The 26,192-nt window shown below is 32.8% G+C and overlaps 1 protein-coding gene and 2 long non-coding RNA genes across 3 annotated transcripts; all 3 read right to left on the bottom strand.

The window, feature by feature from the left end:
- Positions 1 to 601: 601 nt before the first annotated feature.
- On the bottom strand, positions 602 to 10,875 carry LOC138332841 (uncharacterized). Its single transcript, XM_069280800.1, has 6 exons — positions 10,823 to 10,875; positions 8,823 to 9,008; positions 8,518 to 8,710; positions 7,975 to 8,082; positions 3,997 to 4,098; positions 602 to 3,785 (listed from the first exon to the last, which is right to left on the bottom strand). Exons 2-6 carry the CDS (start codon positions 8,990 to 8,992, stop codon positions 3,219 to 3,221), a joined length of 1,140 nt encoding a protein of 379 aa, XP_069136901.1. The 5' UTR covers positions 8,993 to 9,008; positions 10,823 to 10,875; the 3' UTR covers positions 602 to 3,218.
- Positions 10,876 to 11,350: 475 nt separating this feature from the next.
- Positions 11,351 to 12,506, bottom strand: LOC138334081 (uncharacterized). Its single transcript, XR_011210070.1, has 3 exons — positions 12,409 to 12,506; positions 11,844 to 11,897; positions 11,351 to 11,404 (listed from the first exon to the last, which is right to left on the bottom strand). It is a non-coding gene; the product is annotated as an uncharacterized lncRNA (long non-coding RNA).
- Positions 12,507 to 15,636: 3,130 nt separating this feature from the next.
- Positions 15,637 to 19,275, bottom strand: LOC138332840 (uncharacterized). Its single transcript, XR_011209884.1, has 3 exons — positions 19,149 to 19,275; positions 17,998 to 18,081; positions 15,637 to 15,816 (listed from the first exon to the last, which is right to left on the bottom strand). It is a non-coding gene; the product is annotated as an uncharacterized lncRNA (long non-coding RNA).
- Between the last annotated feature and the right edge of the window lie 6,917 nt (positions 19,276 to 26,192).

The following is a 26,192-nucleotide window of genomic DNA, read 5'->3' as shown; positions in this document are numbered from 1 at the left end:
TATTTGAACATTGACATGTAACTTGATGATTTAGCTCCCCAATAGCATATGTCGGCATATAAGAGAGTCGAAATCTAGGGGTTATATATTGCTGGTTTTGAATAAAGCGCCTTCAATCACCGCCATGTTCAGTACCTTCGTGTTTGAGGTAATCTAGGGATGTATATAACTACAGTAATTTTAATCCGAGGAGTATCGAGGGCGATGCACCAGCAGTGTAATATTTTTTAATTAAAATATACAATTTTCATATTTCTTCACTTGTTTACAATAGTATAAGGTAACATCTGTAGTATTTCTGACATAAACCAGAAAATAATTTTTATCTTTCATTTTTTCATTATATTTCCAAGTTTATGTTAAAATGAATGTTTTAGGCCTTGTTAATGTCCTGATTTATGTGTTGCTTTATACATTTCTAAATAACGAATCAACAAAGCTGTAGCTAAAAGCATAAGTAACAAAATTATGAAGATGAAATTATGTTGTTTTTTGTATTCAATCTTATTCACAATAACATACACTGAGTGTAACCAATCACGATGAATTCGGAATTCATTTTAGCTATGAAATATGACATAAAGCAGACAATAGCATGATAACAATTTGAAAGCTCATTTATTCGTATTTAGTAAATAATAAAACGTATAAAGTAAAACACACAGCTCTGATAATGCTATCAACATACTTTGCATTTTATTATATATATGATCATAAGCATTGTAATTAAAGAGTTCATTGTTTCACATTGTACAATATTCTGTATTCATTATAATAAACATCAGAGAACATATTTACTATTGGTCAATTTAAATAGTCATTATGTACACACAATCATATATTGTCTAAACTAGATGTTTTTTTTCATGTTTTTACAAATTTCTTACTTTAAAGGACAAGGGTAAAAATAAACTGGAATGCACAATTATATTTATAATTATAATCCCGATAAATAAGTTTACACTCTATATATGAATACAGATAATGATATAAGAGTAACCTTAGAGGTATGATGTGGTACACTCAGACTATCGTGTTATATCTCCATCTATATATATTGAGAGTTGGTTTTAATATTTTTATAAGCTCTCTTTGTTTTCCAACAAAACAGTGTCTGAAGAATGTAATTGATATAAAGGTATAACATTAAATTGATCACCTGCACAACCATGTATCAAAACCAACTCTCAATAGGCCATAATAGAAAATGGCGCAACTTCATAGTATTGTTATGTAAACGTGTGTACCTTGTGACGTCACGCTATTTGTGACGTCATTAATTTGTTCTTTGAAAAATAAACATATACCTGAGGTGCGTTCAGTAACGAAAACGTTTGCGAACGTTTTGTCTGTTCGCCTGAAAAACCGAAATCATCATGAAATGGTGAATGTACAAGAGGAATGTCGTTGACTTTTATTTTTTATATATTCAACTCTACATAGACACGTAATTTTTTCTTGGTATATATATATATATATATATTCAAATTGACACTCATAATTCAATTCTCTAAAAGAATCCCTTGGGACTCTTTTGGATATGAATTCATTACGCCGTTATCTCAGACTATATGAAGCGATGTTACAAATGGCGACGCCATATTTTCCTTTATGGGCTCATAAAGTAGATTTTAAGCCAATGGAAATGTTCGTTGCAAGCAAAGTTGAAATATGAAATATTTTTTTCTTTTTAATTAAAAAAATAAAATATATTTTACCCACGTGATCCATGAAAAACACATTGAAACAGATGGAAATGTAATTAAACAATTTAGAAAACTTTTAGTTCATAAGATTTGTAGTTTAGAAAATTTGTCATAACCAGAGTAAATCACTCCATCTTGTCCAATTATGTATTTCAGAGCAATACCAAACATTCTCCAAATTAGATATAAATAGTCCTTATGAATTTATTTTCACATAAATTCGTTTAAATTTTCAAAAGTTTCGACAAAAATCCATGTTTAAAAATGTATGAATAAAACACATAAATATGTTTATCTAATTATATACCACACATGGTTGTTATGACAGTCATTAAATGGATAAATGACATAAAATTGTGTACATCAATTAACCAGGAACAAGCCGATGGTTGTTGGTTATTCTCCGGGTACCCCGGCTTTTCTCCACCAACAAACAAGGCACGTCCATAAATGACTCTGGCTGTAAAATGAAAGTTAAACTAATACAACCAAAACACTAAGGTAAGAAAAGTATAAAATCAAACTGAACATTACACCGGGTATATCCTGTATAAGAGAACACGTATATAAAAGATACACAACACAATGGTAATATAATTTGGTTATAGGTTATATTAAACCATACAAAAAAATATTTACATTTGTTAACGCATTGCGTAAAGACATATAAACTTGGTTAATTAGGTTTTTGATAAGAATGAAAATTACAATAGTCACTGACATTGGTGCGAATTGTTATTCTTGTGTGTATATTACGTATACAAATACTGAATAAAAATGATTAAAATAAGTCATAGAAAATAGAATTTTACCAAGTACTTTGAAAATGAAGTATATGCATTGATATCAATATTTATTTTTAATTCATCGGGTTATGAAAGAAATTTTGTTATCAAACATTTGTGAGAATCCACTACTCGGATTCACACAATTGCTTGAGTTAAACCTATGTTTTGCTAAAATCACTTTTTAGACAATATCTAAGCTTAGACCACTCGGAAGCGTTTTTCTTTTTTACCATGGCAAATGAGGGTTTTCAAAAGTAATTATCTGAGTTTTTACCAATCGTTTGAATGACGATTCCAAAAATAAGAGTAGCCTGCATCTCTCTGAGATTTATTACATACCACACAAGAAATAATTTTGGAAGAAGAAATGAAGAAGAAATTGAAGAAGTGGAGGAAACAAAACGATGTCATGAGACTTAATAAATGTATTATATTTCAACAGACCATCCGTAATAATTCTTTCAATAATGACCGCTCAGCGCATCCGGGATTGCCAATTTAATATTTAATCGTTACAATTGCATCACCTGTTTCAAGAATTAAAGTAATATGACACCATAACTAATGTCTGTGTTGATTCGGTAATGTTATTTGAGTTTGAATCCATAATATTATCTCAAAACCATTGTTTGTAGTTTCGAATGTATGTAATGTTTACCTTTTGATGTTACATTGAGTCATAAAACCCATTTTGTAAATTCCGCCATCTGTCACAATGTACCATTTATTTCTTTTCGGGCAAAGGCTGAACAACACCTTTGCACAACAACAGGCCATACTTGCGCCGGAACAATGCTGGCCACACTAAGAAGCCAACACGTTCTCCTTTTTGTGTGTAGTTTTTGTAAATATGCTTGTTTATTTTGCCGCCCTTTTTTATTTCAGTATCGATATGCATTGGCGGGTTTTGTATTCTCATATTCCAACATAGGTTAACGCAGGTTTTGGCGAATTTTGAAGTAAATTTGAGCGAGGAAATTCGGACCTCACCACGAGCTCCTCTGGACTCCTGCCTTTTATCCACTGGTAATTTATCTTTTGTCAACATATCAGATGATCCTGGAGTGATTTGTTTGTGACTTGTACAGGATATGTCTTCAGCTTTATCATCCATATCCATGTTCTGAGTTGCCGGTCGGTCGTAGGTCTGCGTCATCTCAGTGGCAGAAGCCGATTGATCTCCGATTGATGGGTTTTTATTGTGCTCGGGCGATTGGTCGTTGTATCTAATCTTTCCGCCAACTCCTTTGAATACATTTTCAATTTTTTCCTCCATCCTTATTAGGAATCTCTACAAATGATAGAAAATAAAACGACAAATGGTAATTACTGAACATTTGCCAATTCTTGTTCTAATAACGATATATGATATAATGCTTACACATTAATAATTATTATATCATACGTATTTCATTAAATAATATTACTTTGTCTTCAGTTTCACACAATATAGTTTCTTTGATAATATGAACAATATCAAACACTAAATTGATACTACTTACATTTTCAACAGCTGGAATCAGCATTAACATGCATGCCTTCCTCAGTTCATCGAGCTGCTGATTTTGGTACTCTGACAGGGTGGGCCTGTATGTGGTGTCATTCTGTGGGGTGTGATTAAACAAAAGCAATATTTACACACTAAACAAATAAAGTGAAAACATGCATTCTGAGCAGTACTGATGTAGTGCTTGTCCCTTGCCGATCGCTGTAAGCTATTATCATGACTTTAACTTGATATTGAACTTTATGTCCCATTTTCAAACTGCCATCGACAATCAATATTTTTCTCAAATTCTTTGAGAAAAATATACATAATGAACATATACTTAGGCAGAAAGAAATATGAATTTGCAGGAGGGAACGGTACCCATTTTAAGATGCGCGGGAATGCCATATGTTTATCTCAAACGAACTTTTTAAAGTTATCCATCGTTTTGCCATTCCAATCTACATCATTGTTTTTAAACATTTTTTATTGTCGTAAATTATTGACAACTGGGATTGAACGCACGTTTTGCCAACTTAGTGACGTCCTCTACCGAATACATAATATGTATATATACATAATGGACAGCAGTGAAGACAATACATATATAAATATATGAATCAAAATTTTCTATTAAAAGAATGAAAGAGAAAAGGGAAAGATTGAGGAGTATGGGAGAGGAGAAATAGTTAGTTGTTATTTATTAACTTATAATTATTTGTAAACGTGATAATTGTGTAGATAGTTATCTGACTGACTGGGAAACACCGATCGATTACTTCCTTAAAACGTTGTCCATGATACACATTCCATAGAAAACATTACACTGGAGATCCACTCGAAGCCATTCCTTTCCTTGAAAATCATTCAACTACACCAGACAGCAGATACAACTGATTTATACTGTTGACATATGTATAACATGTAATTTATTAATTAACTAAGTAGATATAGGAATTTGGTAGTATGCTCTGAATGTCAAAAAACATGCCAGTACTGTCAATATAAATTTGGACTGCCTTTGCAATATTAAGGTGAGTATCATTTTCTAAATTTGCATCTCCTGTTAGTAATGTATCTAATGTGATGCCACCGGGGTACCAATATCGTTTAATAATGTCTGTCGTATAATGCGATATTTTGGGCATGTGATAAGAGTCTTCGCACGAGAATCCACATTCATTCACAGCGTGCTGAAGGCAAAAGATTGGATATGAAAAGATCGTAAAAAAGTACTTGCTTTATTTCTTAATCTACAATGGAAAATATTAAGCCATCTATAGTACCAAAATTTAGAAAACACACGGTTTCTGGAAGGAATAATTGATTTGAAGGAATTTAAGATTGGAAAATTTCTAGTAGCTATATCTAAATTGTTCCAAAGAGTAGAAGTTGAAGGAAAGAAGGAGTTAAATGTGCGTTGGAGTCTATAACGTTGTTGCCTCACTTCCTGGGAATTTCTAAAGTCATAGTTTATCAGGACACCGATGTTGTCTGGTAAGATATCACATAAATATGAGGGAGCTATATTATGTTTTATATTAAAAAGAGGGTTAATTTTCTTATCTTTCTCCGTTTAGATAACGGAAGCCGTCTAATTTCTTTATAAATAAACTCTGTTTTGGTATATATTGGTAGTCCTGTAATAATACGGGCGGCATCAAGTTGTACATTTTCAAGATTATCGGAATTGGCAACACCACAATTATCCCAAACTTCACATGCATACTCTAAGATAGGTCTTAAATATATTAGATACATTTTTTCTATTTTTTTTCTGCTTAGTAGGAATTTCAATTTACGAATGGTTGCTATATACATGTATTTCGAAACCTTCTTAATAATTTCATCTATATGTTCAGACCATTTAGCATCGCTACTTAAAATTACTCCTGTGTAATTTCTATAACTGTATTGATGAATGTAAAAAGTGGCTGGTAAGGGAGATTTGAAAGAAATACTAACATGATTTTTTTCGGGTTGAAGGAAATAAGTCAATCATTTGACCATATTTCTAGAGCTTTAAAATCAGTATTTACAACACGTATAATATCATCTAAGTATTAAGAAGAATATGATAGTCAGCAAAGTGACGACATAGTGAAATAAGTTCGGTTGAAATATCATTAATATAAATAAGAAAAAAATAAAGGTCCTAGGACAGATCCCTGTGGTACACAAGCATTAATATCCTTCAAAGAAGAAATGGATGTATTTATTAAAAACAGACTGTTTTCTACACGACAGATAATTAGCTATCCAGGGTTTGTATATGAGGCCTTTATGCCAAACTCTATCAAAGGCTTTGGAAAAATCGCAAAAAAAAACAAAAGCTATGTGATCATGATTTTCAGCAACATGGAATGATACGATTCTATTAGTTGATGTGTATAAGAGTGTTTTCGTAAAAATCCTGACTGTAACTTGTAAATGATATTATTTTGTTTGAAACAATTGTAAATATGTTTGCATACTAATCGCTCAAAGATTTTTCCAATACAACTCACTTATGAAATTGGCCTGTGATACAATGTGTTTATCACCACCCTTGAATATAGGCATAAATAAGAAAACACAAGAATGAAGGAAAAGTTTCAAAGAGTTATACATACGGAGTCAGTTGATCGTGGAGTGTATTTCATCATAATTCACAAATTTTAAAGCAACCTTTCGTTTTTGCATCATATACTCTTTTCTTTTCATTTTTTAGTCTTCTGTCCGAAAGTTCTTTATCATATACCTCCTAATATAAGCGTTAACGTACTACATACGCGGTTTTGGTCACCTACAATGCAATTTTCGGGGTCGTATCAGAATTAAAAATGTATGAAAGCATAAGGATATGTTTGAGCATTCACAAATCAGTTTGAAAGTAATGAGAAATAAATCTGAATATACCCACCTGGAATAAATATACTATATAGGTGGCATACATTTATACTTAATAAAGTATCGATATTTGTGAACAACATATAACAAATAAAATGTATATTTTGTTAATTATATATCTCAACTTTGTCACGATTATATATAGAGCGTCAATTAAAATCAAATGATAAATATAGATGTATAGACAACCAACTATTATATATTTATATATTATGCTCTTGTCGAAAAAATGATTCTGATTAATTTTTTTGGTCAAACTATTTAAGTTATATTCAAATAAGAATTCGTTTCACAGTGTACATGTTTATAAATATAGAAATTAATGACACAATTCATTGTATGCTTAGTCATTCAAGTAACATTTGAGTCGTACCAAAATAGAAAAATAATTTCCGGTACTTACGGATTCATACAAGCCCAGATATATACAAATCAAAACTAGTTTTAATGTCATTCATGCAGACATGAACAATTATATTGGTTTTATTTTGTTATCGAAAGGAGAGGCTGGATCGCACATTTTGCGCATAAATATACGCCTATTTTTAGATTCCTATATAAGCATGACATAGCTCTGTCAAGTCAGTAGCTAAAGCTGAAGACTGAAAATGTGTATATATCTAGTAATTTGAATTATCAAGTTACCCATCGCCTTCCCCATCTTACCTTCTCCTTTCAACTTCCGTACGTGTTAATTTCAATTAATGTTTATTTACTGTTACCTCTTTCACCTTTACATGCTTTCCAATTATTATAAATTTTGTAATTTTGTATACTCTTTTCTTGGTTTTATAACATGTGATTGTAACAGTGATGAAGTTTGTTACCCATCTAAAACTGTGGTATTTTCATGTAAAACCTGTCGTGTGATGATTTATCACAGAAAAACGCATAAACTGTTGTTTATAATTAATAAACGACCTTATTCAATTCATTCCACGTGTTCTAGTTTAATATTAATATAGGTTGTAGTCTTACAAGCTTGCCATGGTAAAGGTTCTGTATAAATTTAAATTATAACAAAAGGTGACTCTCCGAATACCATCGTAAATCACCATATCAACGAAAATTATTTCCTACTTTCAATGCCCATCAAACATACCTGTTCCTGGTCTTTACTAGTTGGATCAGGGCCTGGTAGAGATGTCAATGAGTGTGTACTTATCTTCACGTATCTGGACTCAGTGTCGCAGCAGAATCGAAATACCTCCTATAAATAAGAAAATAGATATAATGCATTGGATATGAATAATTATGATATAACAATTTTGCAATATTGAATGTTTTTCCATCACTTATCTTTTTCAGAACAGGTGTTTAGATTCGTTTGAATTGTGTTTTTACATAAGCAATATGTGATGGTGAAATGAAGACTTTTACTTAACTTAAACACAGCATTCCATATATATGATTATATATTTGCTAAATACATATTAATGACTTAAATTCCTTGGATGTCAAATATATCTATTATTTTCAGTAAAATGTCAAAAACACTGCAATGTCAAAACAAAGTTTTGCTGCAATCGAAAACACGAAATGAAAATGTTTTAAAGACTATAAAACAAACAACTCATTTATTTTTTTTATCAAAGTAATATTTGAGAGATACGTCCACATCTATGTCCAAACTTTATGTACTTACTTCAAGAATACTATGAAGTGTTTTTGTGTAAACATCATCTTCGCCTTGTAGAATCTTGGCTTTCACAAGTTCCTCTAAAGCGTCTGTCCATTCGTTATTGTACAGCTCCGAGTACTTCTCTGATAACTTTGTCGGTCGGTGAGGATCATACAGGTCTGTGATAGTACGATTGCCATGAACAGTTTTGCTTAATCTGTTTTGTTTTGAAACAAAAATGTCAACTGAATAAATAGAAGTAAATAATATTGGATATTAAAATATATTGGAGGATTCAGTATTACATTTTTAATTAACTATATCCATACCTTATAAGCAGATGTTCCTTTTCATTCTGTAATTCTCCTATCATTTGATTTACATTTGCTAATGTTTCTCTCAGAAGGCTAATTTCTCCTTTCATGCCATGAACAATTTCTTGCGATCTTGATCTTTCCTTTTCCAGTTCTTGCTCAATAGCAGCCTTTCTTTCTTCCATTATGTTCGCATTTTCCCTACAACATTGTTTGCTGTGGTATACTATGATCATCCTACCGTAATACTATAAAAACATACGCTCAATTTATATACGGTAATTCATGATTTACATTTCATAAACAAGTTTTTTTTTTTAGTTTTTTTTTTTAATTCTTTATTCAGTAATTCATGTAAAAAACAATATATTTCCCATTCGCATATCTAGGGTTTTCATTCAATTTCTATATTTGATTATATTATAGAACAAAATTACCTCACTCTCCTCTCTTACTTAACTACCGATGTATTCAGAATTAGCGCTTGCATACATTTCAATCATTCGTCGCATCCGCTCAAAAAATATATACAATGTAGTTTATAAATATATCAAGAGAGACAACTCTTATATGAAATAATCAGAAGGCAGACTAATCCGTTTCATTCTAATATTCGAGAAAAAAAATTCACGCATAAGGACCACCATATTCACCTATTTTTTTTAACTTTTCTAACAGATATATTCAACATTCACACATAATAAATACTTATTTGTACAGTAATGTAAATAGTATATTGTCGTATACAAATAATATACTTGCATAGTAGTTGTTTTTCACCATTTGGATTGTTTGTGTATTTAAATAAAAATGATAATAGATATTAGAGGACACATAAAATTATTCTTTGAGGGATATTTTGGGAAATAGATAATCCAAATGTACAAGACATAGAAAGGGAAGGGAATGCCTTTCATAAATTAGAATATTATAATCCTATTTTGAAAAAAAGTGAAAATTCACAGTATGATATATTGAATAAGAATGTGATGCATTTCATAAAAAAGTTATATCATTGTTGTCTACTACTTTATTTAGGTTTTTGTTATTAACGTAATAATAATATTGAAGTTATCTCTCGTTATTTGAAACTTGATTACTATTCTATTTTTATTTTGTGTGTGTTCGTGAATGTATGTAACTTTTACCACTGTGTTGTTTTGAAGGGAGAAGACCTATATGGCCGATGCCTGCTGTTTCATTCAACTGACCTGTATCAATCCAATTTTGTGAAATTGAAACATCTATATCGATGGTGTACGGTGAGATAACAACGTTGGACAAATGCAAATATGTCTATGTGAATCAATTCTAACCATGAAGGTTCTATTTGCTGTTTGCGGGGATGGACAACTGCTTCGTAGTAAGTATCACGACGGCGTGCATTATATTTTTTTTTGTTAAGGAAGTGATGTTACATTAACAGATATAAGGTTTTGAAACTTAACAAAACTTGGATTTTTGTAATATCAAATTATGCATTGTACCACATGAAAACGATGTGTGGTTATCCTAGAAATATTGGCCTAAACGTGTTACTACATATCCATGTAGTGAGTTGTATTGAGTACATCGACGAACCTCGATGGATGTTGTAAGCTTATTTGTTTGTTTGTTTGATTAATTGACAATTAATAGCTAGAGTCATGTAAGGACGGCCTCCGTATGCTGTTTGTAGTGTGCATAGTGCGAGGTGCGTGTTTTGAGAAACTGCAGTATACTCGTGTGTTGTCTTCTTGTATAGTGGAACTGTTGCTCTTTGTATAGAAGACATCAAGCAACACACCACACCCGGTCACAATATAAAGAGAAAAGATAAGATCCTAAATTTTGTCGCCTTTAACGATCATGCAATTGGGGAGGCGGGTAAAATTATAACGTCCTACTTGCATAGCCTGTGTTGTAGGCACATTGTGACTATTTACTAACAATTTAATCTAGTATATCCGCGAAATAATCCATCTAATTTGATACGAAAGGAGATCGTAATGAACTCTAGAAATTGTTGTACTTACAGTTGTGTTGCGACATCCTTTTCAGCATATCTACTCTCTTTTTCTTTGCACTCTTTTAGTTTTTATAGATAAAAATATATGTATCAGGTAAAGAAAGGGTTGCAATTTAATTACGAGTAAAAACAACGACAACGAAATAATTTATTTTCATATGTGATATTCCCCACTTCGATTTGATATTGGATACGTATTCCAAATTAAAAAAAAAACCAACAATATCAGGATTTGACACTCACATCAAGACAACACATTTTGCACATTTATGCAGCAGTACACGTGATATTAAAGGTTGGTGGCTTCTTTCTAATTCTTGCTAGAAATACAGTGGTATGTCCATTGCAAACTTTTAATATGTTATTCAAGGATCAAGTTTATTCCTATGCTACTTAAGGAGACACAAAGAGGGCTTGATTATACAAACATTAAGTATTAATTTTTATATTTATGTACTATTTCAGCTGGTTTAGGTAATTTGAAAACAACAACAAAATATTTGTTGTCAAATGATATTACCTTACAACAACATACCTTTGTAATGCATGAATCTGCTTTTGTAATTCATAAATGTTTTCTTCATTACTTCTGAAAAATCAAGGATATTATCAGTTAAATTGTAATGTTACATGTATTTATTTAATTAGATCGAGAAGTAAAGACTATAATACAATACCAATTCAGACGTTTAAAATGTTTTATTATCATTTTATAACATAACAGACTGGATTATTTGTCAACCGCGGACTTATTTGGTGTCAGTACATAAGATTCCCATTGATGAGTATATGTATTATTAAATCAAGGCTAAGCTGCAGTTATCTACTCATTATGCAGATAATGATTACCATTAGAGTAATGTCAGTCAGTACGGTAAAATGTACATAATGTAAATATACGCTAATAAACATTATAACAGATTTGGGAATATTTACTTACTGATGTCACATAATTCATTGATATAAGAAATCTGGATATTTTGTCACAACACAAGACGAAATATGCTTCATGAGACTCAAAGACTTACCTCTCTGTTTCGTCGAAACGTGCTTCTAACTCTGACACATGCGTTTTAATGTTACTGCAAATGTTTGAAGATGCAGATATATTATTATTTAACAATTAAAGGATTGTTAGATTGCATTTATTGGAGATATAAATGCAATCTGGGTGGCAGATAAATAGAATAGCGGCCGTTACCATAATTTAGATGCAAGTGAACATTTGAATTCCCCGCTTTGAACCTGAACAGCCAAGTTCAATATGATAAAAATGGTCTCTATAAAAAATTGAAAAATATCAATTAACTTTCATTTATCCAGACATTTAAATGTAGATATTTCTACACCAAGTCTAGGCTGCATTTATTCGCTCATAATGCAGATCACGATTATCATTAGAATAATGGGAGTCGCAGTGGCAAAATGTAAATATATGTTTATAACATTTGAAGACTGAAAACATAAAGAAGCTACCTGCCTATCATCAGTATCAAATCATGATGGTTAGTATGAATTCCAACTGAATGTTCATAATAAAAGGAGATGTTAGAGAACATAAACAAGATATTTCGAGAAAGGTTCAAAACTTACCGTCGTTTTGATTCTCGCTCAACGCGTAAAGCTTTTACCAGCTGACCATATTTCTTTTGCTGCTCGCAGCACTTTTCATAAACTCTTTGCGACGCACTTAGGAAAGATAAAATTTAGCAGCGTGCGAAACAATCAGAATTAACATCTATTTGGCTGTTAGAAAACTGATTTAACTGCAATATGGTTACTTGCTCTTCAAACAGGCAACAAGAATATCCCAATCATGATGATAACTAAACATCTACGAACCTTTCATGGGCACCTGCTTTTGATGAATGTTGGAAAATAGTGTTTCGTACTTTTAGCATTGATGATATGAAAAAAAATCTGCCGTGACTTGATACAATGAGCCAATTCACCCTTCCAGGTCACGCCAAGTGACAACCGAAATCACGTGACCATCTACTCCGACGACGAATGTAAACAAATACCGCTCGGGGAACTTTAAATGATGGCAGCTGCAGTTTTAATCATTGTTTCCTTCACGGAAATTCATGATCATTTTTGTATGAATTATTTTCAAAATGTCTGTCCAGTGGCACTATTTATTTTAAAGAAGGTTATGTCCATTATATGAATCTGTCAAACAATGAATATGAAATTAATTAAGGGCCTGATGTTAGCGTTGTATGACGAAAGGAGAAAAATCACATCTTCTCAGTCGGTGTATTTGTTTGTCGAAGAGGTGCATTAATGACTCATACTGTACTTGCACTACTGGGTAAATATCATTGTAACAAATACTGCACATGTTAACCTGATCATCAATCTTTATAGGACAATCCATAGCTACCCCTTGACAAACCCAACCTTGAGTCACTTGTTATTGATTGCATAAGTCAACATACAAAGTGTCCATACTTTAAAATGTTTGTTTTCTTCCTTCTAATCGTATTGATGCATTTCACACATTTACGCATGTGTATACATGTTCTCTTTAAAGTTACATGTTATGTTTTTACATCTGAAATATTAACAACAAACTAAAACAAAACCATACAGATGCAGGACTTGACACTTCATAAGTGGAAAGGTACTCTAATTTTGAATCACCTATCACCATTATACACATCCTGTATATGCCTGCTTTTCTCCTTAAGTCTTAATATAATTTTAGGCAAAGCCTATCGGAGAGCGCAGCAGTAAATCCGTTCTCTCGTTTCTTGTCTTTTTTTAAACTATTTCACTTAATAGAAATATGCCATATAGATAACGGATTTCCAACGGCGAAAGAGTAATCTCCCCTGACCCATCAGTCATATGTTGATATGCGTTTTGTTCGTATTGCTTATTGTGTGCCCTGATTAACTGTACTGCTGGAAACCATTAATAGAATATTAATTATTAGATTCAAAGGTTTGCTGAATTACTGGCAATGAGTTTATAACAAGAAAAACAATATTGAACATATGATACTTCTACTTTCACTTTCTGCAAAATTACGTGACTGCGGCTACAAAATATATCTCAACGTCATTCTCCGTTGCCAGGCGAAAATTTTCGAAGCAACTGCTAACGTAAAACGGCTTTTAAGTTAAGATTCTGGACAAAATGTAACTGTTAGATTCAGGTAAGAATCAATTGGAAGGTTAATCTTTCACTAACGTTTTTTTTTTTTTTTTTTTTCTTTAAAATTTTCCAAGTGTAACTTGTTTAGAATTACGCGAGAGTGTGATTTTGTAGTCATGCAAGAGTGTGACTTTGGATACTGTCTTGCGAGAAAGTTTTCCAACTCTACATATACTGGATGATTTACATAGAATGAGCCTTCGGCCCGTTCGCTTCGCTCTCTATAATTTCTGCTGTAACAGACAAAACCTGCAAAGACGTATCTAAAATAGTGAAAATGACTAAAATGAATATAAATTTTGTAGAATTGCTTTATGTCTGTTTTCAATCTCAGAAGAATAGCAGGATCTTTCCCTTCCTTGAGGGTATGCCAGAGAAATCTCTACCCAAAGAAGAGATTCATGACTGCCTAATCCGAGGCTTGCGGAGACGCAGAAATTTCCCTTCCCTACCCTGTAATTCCCACGAGTAGACATCAAAAAAATATTTGAAAGCATGTGGACTTCCGATTGCGATGGTCGTTAGGTCAAAGTTCAGTTCGCGCGTGAAGTACGAACTCCGGGTTAGAGGTGATATGAATTGTCCAGTTTGACTACACAGGTTAGTATATTTGCATATGACGAATATGCTCTACGCGTTAAGACTGTTTTGCCCTGGGTGAGACAGAGAAATCTTATTCTTACCGGAAGTACAGATATCTCTGTCCGATGGGTTGGAATGGCTAATTTTTAAATAAGTCTACAAAAGTGGTAGCGTTCAGCATATAGGTAGTAGGACGACTGGTTCAGCCGTTGTTAGTATAATATGACCGGGTTTACTATGTTGTTTGATGCCTTCGGCGGCGTGCTTCAGTGAAAAAGCACTATAAAAAGGACAACAGTTCCAATATAAAAGAAGACACAACAAAACATACCGCAGTCTTCCAAAAATGCTTTCCATCATAGTACCCCTATATAATACACTTATATAGTATGTAGGAGTTATTTCCTATAACATAGATAGAATGTTAAATACCTATGCTGTGTATACTCGGATGTACATGTAATTTTATACAGTGTATGGGCATGTTAGAGTAGTAAAATACATAACGTTACATACACAGTATTTCCAGATAGTAGAAAGCTAAATTGGTATTTTACTAGACTAACTATAAGATAGAACTAATCAACAACATTTAAAGGTACATGAATTGAAAACATTTTACAAAACGTACATTATTGCTCTTACCATTGAACAAACACATTTGTGACGATCAGTTTTCGACACGTCCACAAGCCTTGATCCACCGAAAACATTTTGCTGAATTAGTTTTAGGTTTGGGAAATTGAATAGAAAAGTATCAACCCTTACTACATATCAGGTGTCATAATTACATGTACCTCATGCACACATTTTTACCATTCTTACTAACATTCAAGATGTTTAGTTATTGTTAAAATTATGCAGTGTGGAACATGAAGTACAGTGTACGCGATGTCTTCGGAGGTAATGGCGAACACGCGCTCTGAGTGGCCAGATTGTCATAACAACCGCGTTGCTAGCAACGATCTGGAAGGATGAATTATCCATTTTTGTTTCATTTTTGATTATTTCAAATATAGTTTTTGCATTTTACCAAAAAGAAAATTAAACCATGCTTGTTTATGTAGTTGCCTGGATACAATATATGTTATATACCTAACGTGGTTTTCCTTGTTACTTCTTTCCCATGCGTCTGTTGCTTTTTTTCTTAATTCGGTCCTTTCATCCTCTTTGAGATAAAAATCAACGTAGGCATTGTTTGATTCGTTGAACCACATTTCCTCCTCTGTCCATTGTGACCTAAGAGTCTGATGTTCACTGAAATTGAAAGGTAATAATACGTTTGACAAGTAAACCAAGGGACACAGTGGTTGTTCGTTATGGTAATTTGTTATTATTAAATGAATTTAATCGAATTACAGATTAAATTGGGTTATCAAATGTAAACCGAATGTTTTCCGGCGCTTTAATTAGTAGGGCCAGGCTTTGGTTAAGAGAGTTAGTTCCCCTTTATGGAACTCTCCATTTTCTCTGCTCAGCCGGACAGACCAGGTGAAAGTATATTCAGGGAGTATAAAACTTTATACCCTCCCTCCCTCCAAGTGTTTTTATTAAGATATTGTTGTTGGTTTTCTTTACTGTTGTAGTGTGGCAGTCTCCTGAATCCACTACCCGTCATGGCTTCCCTGCGCATTACGGAATTTTTCATGAACCGGAAATGCTTCCAACATATTTCTGACTTATCTGATTTATGAACAAGTGTTTGATCATTTTCGTGAGTGCCTACATTCCAAAATAAATTTGGTGTGTTATCAATATTACCCATATTAATGGGCTTCTGTTCCCAGAGCTCATGAGGGTATTTGTCCGTGAAGCCATGACCATTTTTGTCAGTTAAAAGTCTAAAGGAAAATTGTTATTGTCTGGGTTTTTTTGTGACTATTTGATAAATATAGAAATTAAACAAAGACTGGAAAGTTTTGTGACCCGTTCCTTTAATTCAATATACTGTAAACTAATGTTTTGCATAATACATACTGCGGTACTAATGAAAGTATGAAAAGGTCACATGGCAATTTATTATATATGATGGCACACAACAACCAAAAAAGGGTTTCCCTTATTGTTTGTATAAAGTATAAATGTTTGCATTATTGTCAAACCTTATGTGTTCTTTAAGGAAATAATAATGTCACACAGACAACGCATTCCTTTTGTTCAGAATACCTTTATATTTCACTCCATATGAACATGGTAAAGCTGTTATGTTCAATCATTTCGTGGTAAGAGTCAAAAATAAGTTCCATAGTGTACATGTCTAGACGATGACTTTACTACCCGAGTAAAATGTTCATTAAAGGGTGTTAAATTGGTCGGTTCTGGCCATTTGGGTTCGGGGAAAACCTAGACACTTGGATAAGCAGAAGTGGTACTAGTGTATAGGGAGGCAAAATAGCCTGAACTCTAGGCAACCTGTATATACGTATTTTTAGGGTTCCGTTGACATACTTCTCAGAGAGATGGCATTTGTATAATTGTTTTAGGGATCGCCTAGAATTTTAATTTAGCTTTGTTTGGAAACTATATTAAGCTTCATTTCTGATGACTCGAGTGTATAATTCGTGAAGGGGAAATTTCTGAAGTCTTTACTTAGATTCCCTAATTTAGATACTCGGCTGTGTATATTTAGTCTAGGGGTAGTTCTGTACATCTTTACTAAGATTCCTTTATTTAGATGCTGGAAGATTCTTTATTTGTAGTTTTTATTTTTAGTAGATATAGGTAATGTTTATGCATGCGACTAATAGTAAAGGGGTATGAAAAGGGCTGCGGCCATGGTACCGGGCTTTTTGACTGGATTTTACAGGTGTGTTTCCCCAGGGATTGGGGCTGATAAAGTACGCTTTTTATTAGAGTGTTTCGCTGGGAACGGGACTTGTTTTTTTGGGACTTCGGCTTTTCGGACTTGATATTGGAAGGTAGTGTTTCACTGGAAGCGCGACTAGCTTTATAGTGTAGTAAGTTGTTGAAGGGAATTGGAGATATTCCGATTAGATGCTTGGACTTTGGATTTATTTGTGTTAGTGGCGAGGTCATAATTTAACGTTGGATATTTTCTGGTTGATACATTGAGCAGTAAAATATGTACAAGGATAAAATCTTAACGCTAATGCACTGAAATTTATCAAGATGTGGTATTTTTTCAAAACATAACTAAGTCATCAATTATTTTCATTTATTTTTTATATTATTGGACATATCTTTTTAGGGACCGTGGCGATCGAGTGGTTAAGATGTCCCGTCATATTACCACAAGCCTTCTACCGCTGTGTCGCGTTATTGAATCTCATATGAGGCAGTTATTAGGTAGGGTTAGTCGGTGGTTTGTCTCCGAGTATTCCGGCTTTCCTCCACTAATAAATCTGGCAAGTCCGTATATGACACTGACTGTTTATATGACGTTAAACTAATAAAAAAATATACATATCCATGTCCTACCTGACAATCTTTTCTTGAAATTTTGTGAGTTTCTGTACGATTGCATCAAGTCCATTGCGTCTGTTGTACAGTGTCATGAAACTTCTGCACAATATACATACAGATATATATTTAGGTAAAAGAGTATTTTGAAAGCATTTTTGCTCGGAATCATCTATACATGTATTACGTTCATACAGACTGTCAGACTGTTCATATATTCCAGCGCATGTTTCAACTAGAACAAAAAGCAAAAACACTTTATTTTTAGCGGTATTCGATAAACAAGATAACACGATAATGTACGTATTATATATATATAAGTTTTGGAGGTAAATTACACCTTATACAAAATTAACAAAGAAACTTTCCATCCAATTGTATTTTGCAATAACTTTTACCTGATGATATTTACACATACCCGAAGGCAACATTATATGTAAAAGTTCTAGTTTCTGCTTATGCTTAGCGCTCAGCGAAAAGATATTGGGGTGTACATATATTACCAAACCAATGGCTGTTCCTTGCAGCTCTTGAGTGTTTGATCCCGTTTTGATTTAGTGTTGTTTTGTATTCTATATAACTAACTGATGGTTAAACACTCAACATCAGAATATAACAATATAGCTTGAAAACGTTTTCTTTCTCTTTCCATAAAACATTATGGCATAGGATATGTACACTGGAGTCACCAAAATGGTGTGAGTACCTGCTGTTGAGACACCGTAAAGCATAATGCCATTGTTGAAAGATATATTACCTGAACAGGCACTTTTTTTTCTAAATGATACTTCTTTTCATATATTTTGTCAAAATGTATATGCAGCTCATAAAAGTAAAAATTAGAGTTTTAAGTTCATGAAACATCGGAATGTGGAGGTATATTAACATAAAATGTCTTAGTTATGTCTTCAAGTAAGTCGAAGTCGATATCCTAGATGTATTTAGAAAATCATAAACAGGTGACAAGGGGAACTTGCATACTCCTTCGCTATTTTTGATTGGTAACTGATATTCATGGACAAATCATGTACATGGCGTATACTGCTTTTAGGTTATCTTTTAAAATCGATCTCGGATTACATATGCAAATCGACAGACGAAAGGACGAACGGAGAAAAGAACAGAAACGAAAGTTATTCTACCTGCTAAATAAAATTAAGTATACTCACTCCTTTCTCATTTCTTCCATTTTTGATAAAGTATCCTTGATACTGGCAGTCATTTGATTACAGCTGATACTAACATCAGATAATGCTCTGAAAATGACAATTAATATATTATTTATTAGAAACATATTCTCGGCCGTTAGTATACAGTTAAAGTATGGGGTTGAGGGATAAAGCAAGTTTCTGGTTTTCCGAGACTTGTCTATTTCCCGAGGCGGAGCAAGTCTCGGGAAACCACAAACTTGCTATATCCCCCAACCCCATACTTTAACTGTTTTAATATACCGATATATACAAAAGGTATGATTAGATTAAAACTATATTTCTCTTATGCGCTATATTCCTGTCGCGTACGGCAATGGTCATTAGAGATTGAAAGAATTTTACATTGTAATAGATCTACATAATCTTAGCTTCAAACATTCAAATTATTCCGAGATGATAATTGTGATTCCATGTCCGTTTTGGTTTGCTTCTATTCAAACAGCAGGTTATAATTTGATTTCGCTATAATTTCTCAATATTTCAACATTTTATACGACTAGGCATAATACTAAATTTATATACATGTATTGTTGAAATTCTGAGATGTTAACCACTTACAGGTAGCCAAAAAATGTACACTATAACTGTACGTACATGAACATATAAAAGGTATTTTAGATTTATCATATTTTATTGCAAATATATACAAAAGGATTGGGTACAAGTTTTATGCAACTTATATTGACACCCTTTCGAAAATACAGAACAAATACAAACATGATATGCAAAGTAATGAAATATATAAACATGATTAATAGTAAATAAGAACACTTTGGAGAGAGAGAGAGAGAGAGAGAGAGAGAGAGAGAGAGAGAGAGAGAGAGAGAGAGAGAGAGGGGGAGTAAGGAGAAGGAGAAAATACAATGTCTTATAATTGTAATACTAAAATTAATACTTAATTAATAAATCATAATTTGCGGCAACAGTTGGACTAATTATCTCGTTCTTTGCCTTCCCTCTAAAAGAATGTCCATCACACTCCTAAAATCTTTCTCCTAGCTGTTCAGGTCTTCCATCAAATCCATAAGCAATCGTCGCCTTAGTACCAACTTGCCATAATATCTAAAATAACGTGATTTAAGTCGATTTCTAGATAACACAAAAATACACAAAAGAGATATCGAAAAGAACTGATAGGTGTATAACAATAAAGGTATTCGTCTAATATTAAAATCTTTTGCTTAATTTAATAAAGTTTTGAACATATAAAAATATGCCTGTGTTCGTTTCCAGAGACAGATCCTCATTTCCAAACAAGATTAAATTTAAATCAATAAGAACATTTAAATTCATATTATTTAGGCTTTCCAATAGCAAATTCCTTTCAACATTATAATTTTTACATTCGAAAAAAAAGTGATGTACACTCTCACAAATATGTCCACAGTTACAGCATGGAGTTTCCACAAGGTTTATCCTGAACAAATCGTAATTTAGGGAACTACATTGATGTCTAAGTTTTGTATGCAATATATTTAACTTCCGGTCACCAATGCCAAAGTAAGAAGGAGAAGATTCTAAAACCGGTTTTAGTGAATTTCTAAAAAGGCTCAATGATATTGCTGACTTAACAGAGTTTTCTAAGTTATTCCAAGAGCGAAGAGTAGAAGGTAGAAAAGAAGTGTTTGTAGATGAAAGTCTGAAATACGGAATTCTATAGTCATCTCTATTTCTTAATGGATAGGCAGCTTGATCTTGAACGGTAGAAGGAAGTAGAGAAGTAAGAAAATCAGGAGTTTGATTTGTGCGCATTTTGTAGAGAAGATGAAGTTTTTTCCTTTTCCTTCTAGAAGATAGAGATTCTAAACCAGTTTCAAAATATAGAGAATCGATACTTGCATAAGAGGGAAGACCGGTTATTATTCTAGCAGCTTCCTTTTGAACTTTTTCTAATTTTTCCGAGTCTGAGTTTGAAAAACCATCCCATAATTCACATGCGTATTCTAATACAGGTAAAATAAAAGCGCGATAAATTCTGAGCAAAGCGTCACGTTTTATTAAAAATTTCAATTTTCTCAACACATTTAACTTTTTCATTACTGAAGAATATATTGCTTCCACGTGATCTCCCCATTTGGCACTAGAATTGAATACCACACCCAAATGCCTATGACGGTCGGTAAAGTCTAAAATATTACCATTAAATTCTAATTATAATAATTCATTTATTTCATTACTGTTAGAAATAAAAAGAACATTGGTTTTATCTCGATTAAAAGACACTAGCCATGTTTTTGCCCAGGTGTTTAATGATTCAAGATCTTTGTTTAAAGTTGTTTGATTTTCGAGACAAGAAAAGGAAGAACATTGAAGAGAGGTATCATCTGCAAAAAGACGCGACGCGGAGTCAAAAACATCTGTAATATCATTTATGTATATCAAAAATAATAGAGGGCCTAGGATGGAACCTTGTGGAACCCCAGCATCAATATTTCCCAACCTTGAAAAAGTATCATTAACACATACCATTTGCTTTCTTTGACTTAGGTAGTCCTTTAACCAAACTAATAATTCGCCTCCAATTCCATAGGACTTTAACTTTACATATAATCCAGAATGCCACACCCTGTCAAAAGCCTTTGAAATGTCACAAAAGATAATACATGTATGTTTTCTTTCTTCGAGGGATAAACAAATGTTATGGTACATTTCAATTAATTGATAAACAGTGGAATGTCCTGGGAGGAAACCAGATTGGTTTTTATAAAATAATGAATTTTCCATGAAATAATTAAATATATGTTTAAAAGTAACACGTTCAAAAACTTTACCAACAGTGGACAAAAGAGATATTGGACGATGATTTGTTACGGAATGTCCATCATCTTTTTAAAATAAAGGCATAACAATTGCCATTTTCCAAAGTTTCGGATAAAAGCCAGATGACAAAGACATATTGAAAAGTATCTCGAGTGGTTTACTAATAGTATTACAAACATGTTTTAACATATGGTGACTGATACCATCATGACCCGAGGCCTTGCCGAGCTTTAATATTTGCAGTACATCTTTGATTTCAGAGTGATTTAACTGTATAGAATTTAAACTTTTATTTGTTTTCAGTGTAATATTTGGGATCTGAGCGTCTTGTTCATTTATACGAGTAATGCTGCAAAAGTACTCATTTAATAAATTTGATTTCTCATCATCACTCGTAACTATATTATCCGTAACAGGATCTGCAAGAGTTGGTATAATTTGTGAAGTTCCATTAGAGTTAAGTAAACGTTTGATTAACTTCCAATAAGCTTTTGGGTCAGAAGTAAAAAAATTATTAATTATACCATGCACATTTTCATAAAAGCTTAAACGACGATACTTTTTCATATTATTTACTTTGTTTCGTTGTCTTTTAAAATTGAGAATATCCTGAAAACGCTTAGATTTTCTAGCTATTTTATGTAACCTGTCCCGGATTCTTAGATTTGTTCTGAGCTCAGAAGTCATCCAGGGTTTATCGGACGGCCTAATTGTAACTTCTTTAGAGGGTATACACTCTTTAATGAAATTTAAAAATACATTAGTAAAAGTTTCACTCGCATTGTCTACAGACCCACTACCAAGCAAAGATTCACGTCAGTCGTATTGCGATATAAGATTATTTAACTTGACATAATCGGCTCTTTTATAAAACCAATTTTTTTTCTCTTATAAACAGATTTAAAAGCTCATGGCAAAGTTACACTGACAATACAACCTTCATGATCGCTTATCGATCTATCAATATTTATTACAGAAGAATCAATACAAGATATAGACTGACTTAAAAGAAAAGGGTCAAGCAAACTTGATCTAGTTTGACCTATCCGTGTAGGTTCATTGATTACATTTGTTAAATTAAAAGTACTCATAATATCCAAAAGAATATGGTTTGGTGCAACATTGAGCAAATCAACATTAACATCACCAGTAATAATAATGTTAGGTGAAATATCTAGAGCATTTTCTATAGAGGTTCGTAAATTTTCCCAAAAAGCCGCAACTGAAACTTCAGATCTATAAATAGTACATAAAATAAATTTGGTATGTTGCAAGATAACTCGTATCCAAATAACTTCATCACCCGGGTGTTCAAGATGATCTAGACGGTCAACTTTCAACTTTCAATAGACTACTGACGTAAACAATGACTCCACCCCCCGCCCTGTTTCTATCCAGTCTAAGTGGTGCATGGAAACCCGATAAAAGAATATCATCGGTACAGACGTTTTTATCAAGATGTCTTTCAGTAAAGCACAAGATATCATATTCCCCAGCTACATCTTCAATATAATCTAATTTGTTTCGAATACTTCTAACATTCAGATGGAAAACGGAGAGCTCGCCAACGCCAGGGCCAGGATTAGACTCAACGTCCATATGTGTTAATATAAGTAGAATAAGAATAGATAAAAAATCAGTATTAAGAACCAGAGATAGAACAAAATTAATTAACAAACATATCGAGTTTTTCAAGTAACGATAATTTATCAAAATTCCTGCTGAAAGATGTTCGCGTTTGCGTATATCTATGTCTATACCGGATTTACCATGTAAATCATATGTGTAAAACAATAAAAACTTTATTACTAAGAAAATGGCAATGTTATCTTTTCGAAGTAATGCTTGCAAACAAGTTAAATAGGCGAAAAATACACTGGAATACAGAGCAGTTTTGAACATTACATAAAAGGAATCTGTCTCGTCATTATCGCTTAAAACATGTAAACTTTTGTGTACACAAGAAGAATGCGTCCTTAAGTAAAAAACACCAATGGCACACTTCCAGGTATTAATACAAATACCCATTATGGGGGATAAAAATGGAAAAACATACATATTTGGAGGTTGCCAGAAGTAATTTTATATTTCACAGAGTACATGTATATGTATTTCGATATCTCATTGTCAAAGTGGGAAAGGGGGGAGACGGACTGACAGGTGATAGATTTAGAGAAAAGTGATAGAAGCAGAGAAGGAAAAATAAGGACAGATACAAAAGAAAACAACAGAAAACACATTTTTTGACAGGTTTAGCTAATTATGAGAACTAGGGTTTAGATCGGCTGTTTCAGAAAATTTATAATAATATGGTAAGTATATGTGTAGCAATAGCAAAAAACAATAAAATATTCAAAAACAACTTAAACAAAGCAAGAAATAAAGGCAAAACGTTCAAAAGATACATTATATATGTCATATATTTACAAAACAACTACAATATGTACATTTTTTTTTTTTGATAGTCAAATTTTGCTATAAATGCATTTGTGAGTTTAGATGTTCAGAAAATTTATAGTTAAGTCTTTTAAGGTTAAACTCTTCACAAAAAAAAAATATATATATATATATATATATATTCTATGCACTACTTAATATGTTTAGAACTCTTCCAGATAGAGAATAAAAATTAAAAAAAAAGAACAACATCCCAATGATACTGCAACATACTTTAACTATTCTAAACGGGGAAAAAATCCCTGAATTACAGGGGTAATTTACTATACGTTGCAGTATACATTGTTAAAAAACTTATTAGTGAAAATTTACATGATGAAAGGAAGCCCAGTTTTTATATGGAATATTTCTCAATTTACATACAATTTTAAAATGCATATATCTATACATTTCAGTAATTTGTGCCAAGGAGAGCTTTATATTTCACCAGAAAACTTCATATTTTGTTTTGAAACACTGTCATAAATTTGTCACATTTTGAAAGTTACAAATTAAGACCGTGGTTGCCACTCCATAACACTCTACATTTTGGCAGGGAAAACATGCAAAAACTATGATTGGGAACATTTCAAATAATGCTTTAAAAAAACCCATATATTCTGATTGGGAACACTTGACATTTTTACAGTATGTTTCACTATAGTTTGGTAAATCAAATTTATGACAGTTTATATATTAAATACATATAATTTAGTGACATTTTCGATAAGTGGTTTTTGCCATGAAAAGGGGCTAGTTTTAGAACAATAGAATCCTAAATCACTGAACATAGACAGTTAAACATGAAGATGTTTTGAGACTAGTTTATCTTAGAGAAATTTTGGAGTGTTTATTGACTACCACCGTTAGTCGGAGTTCGGTTGTCGATAACACAACCAAGCGTAATGAGATCCTCGTCATTTCGAACCATAATTCTAGAATTACTGTCCTGGGTTTTCTTGGCGTAGATTTGGCCATCCCTGGTCCAGAACGCATGGATGTTGTTTAGATAGCGGTTCTTGTTTAGAACATTTACAAGGCGTTGGCGGTGTTTCGTCAGGGCCTCAACTACCAGAGTTTTGTCAGGATTTCCTTTTAACTTTGCCTTTGCCTCGAAGACCCTTTGGCGATCAGTATAACGGACAAAACGCACAATTGCAGTGACCTTGCGTTCCGTGGAGATAGCGCCCAAAATGTGACAGCGAGAAACTTGGGTGTCATCAATAACAATGTTCAATTTGTCGCGACATACTTTTTGAATAGCCTTTAGAGGGTCAAAAGTATGCGTGTCCTCGAATTCAGTAACAGGTAAGTTGATGAACTTTAAACACGTTCTACGCGAATATTGTTCCTGTTCCTCGTGCGAGATAAATAGCTTCTGTTGCCCGGACTCTAGTTTGGCGATTTGTTCTGTAAGCAGCGATATTTTGGAGTTTTGACTCTGAATTTGACGCTGTAAGGAATCTACTTCTTTATTCATACAATGAGTTATTTTGGAGTCAATGACATTTGACACAGATTTTTTAACTTCGGACTGGACAATATCACGAACTGTAGAGTCATTTTCGACAAGATTTTTTACTTTGCTTTCAAACACGGGGTGAAACTGTTGGATTAGCATATCCTTTAGCAACGCTGCTACTGTCTCTGCTACAGGGTTTACCAGGGCTTCGACAATTTTAGATAGGAAACTGGGACTCTGCAGAGAAGCCAGGAAAACGTCACTTGCCTCACACGCTTTATTTATGAGCATAGCATTTTCAGGTGTATTCTCCATCGGTTTTTTGAGAGGGGTTTCTAAGTCAT

Source organism: Argopecten irradians, chromosome 10 (assembly GCF_041381155.1).
Source record: "Argopecten irradians isolate NY chromosome 10, Ai_NY, whole genome shotgun sequence".
In the NCBI taxonomy this organism is placed as follows: domain Eukaryota; kingdom Metazoa; phylum Mollusca; class Bivalvia; order Pectinida; family Pectinidae; genus Argopecten; species Argopecten irradians.
This window is presented reverse-complemented; position numbering and strand designations above follow the sequence as displayed.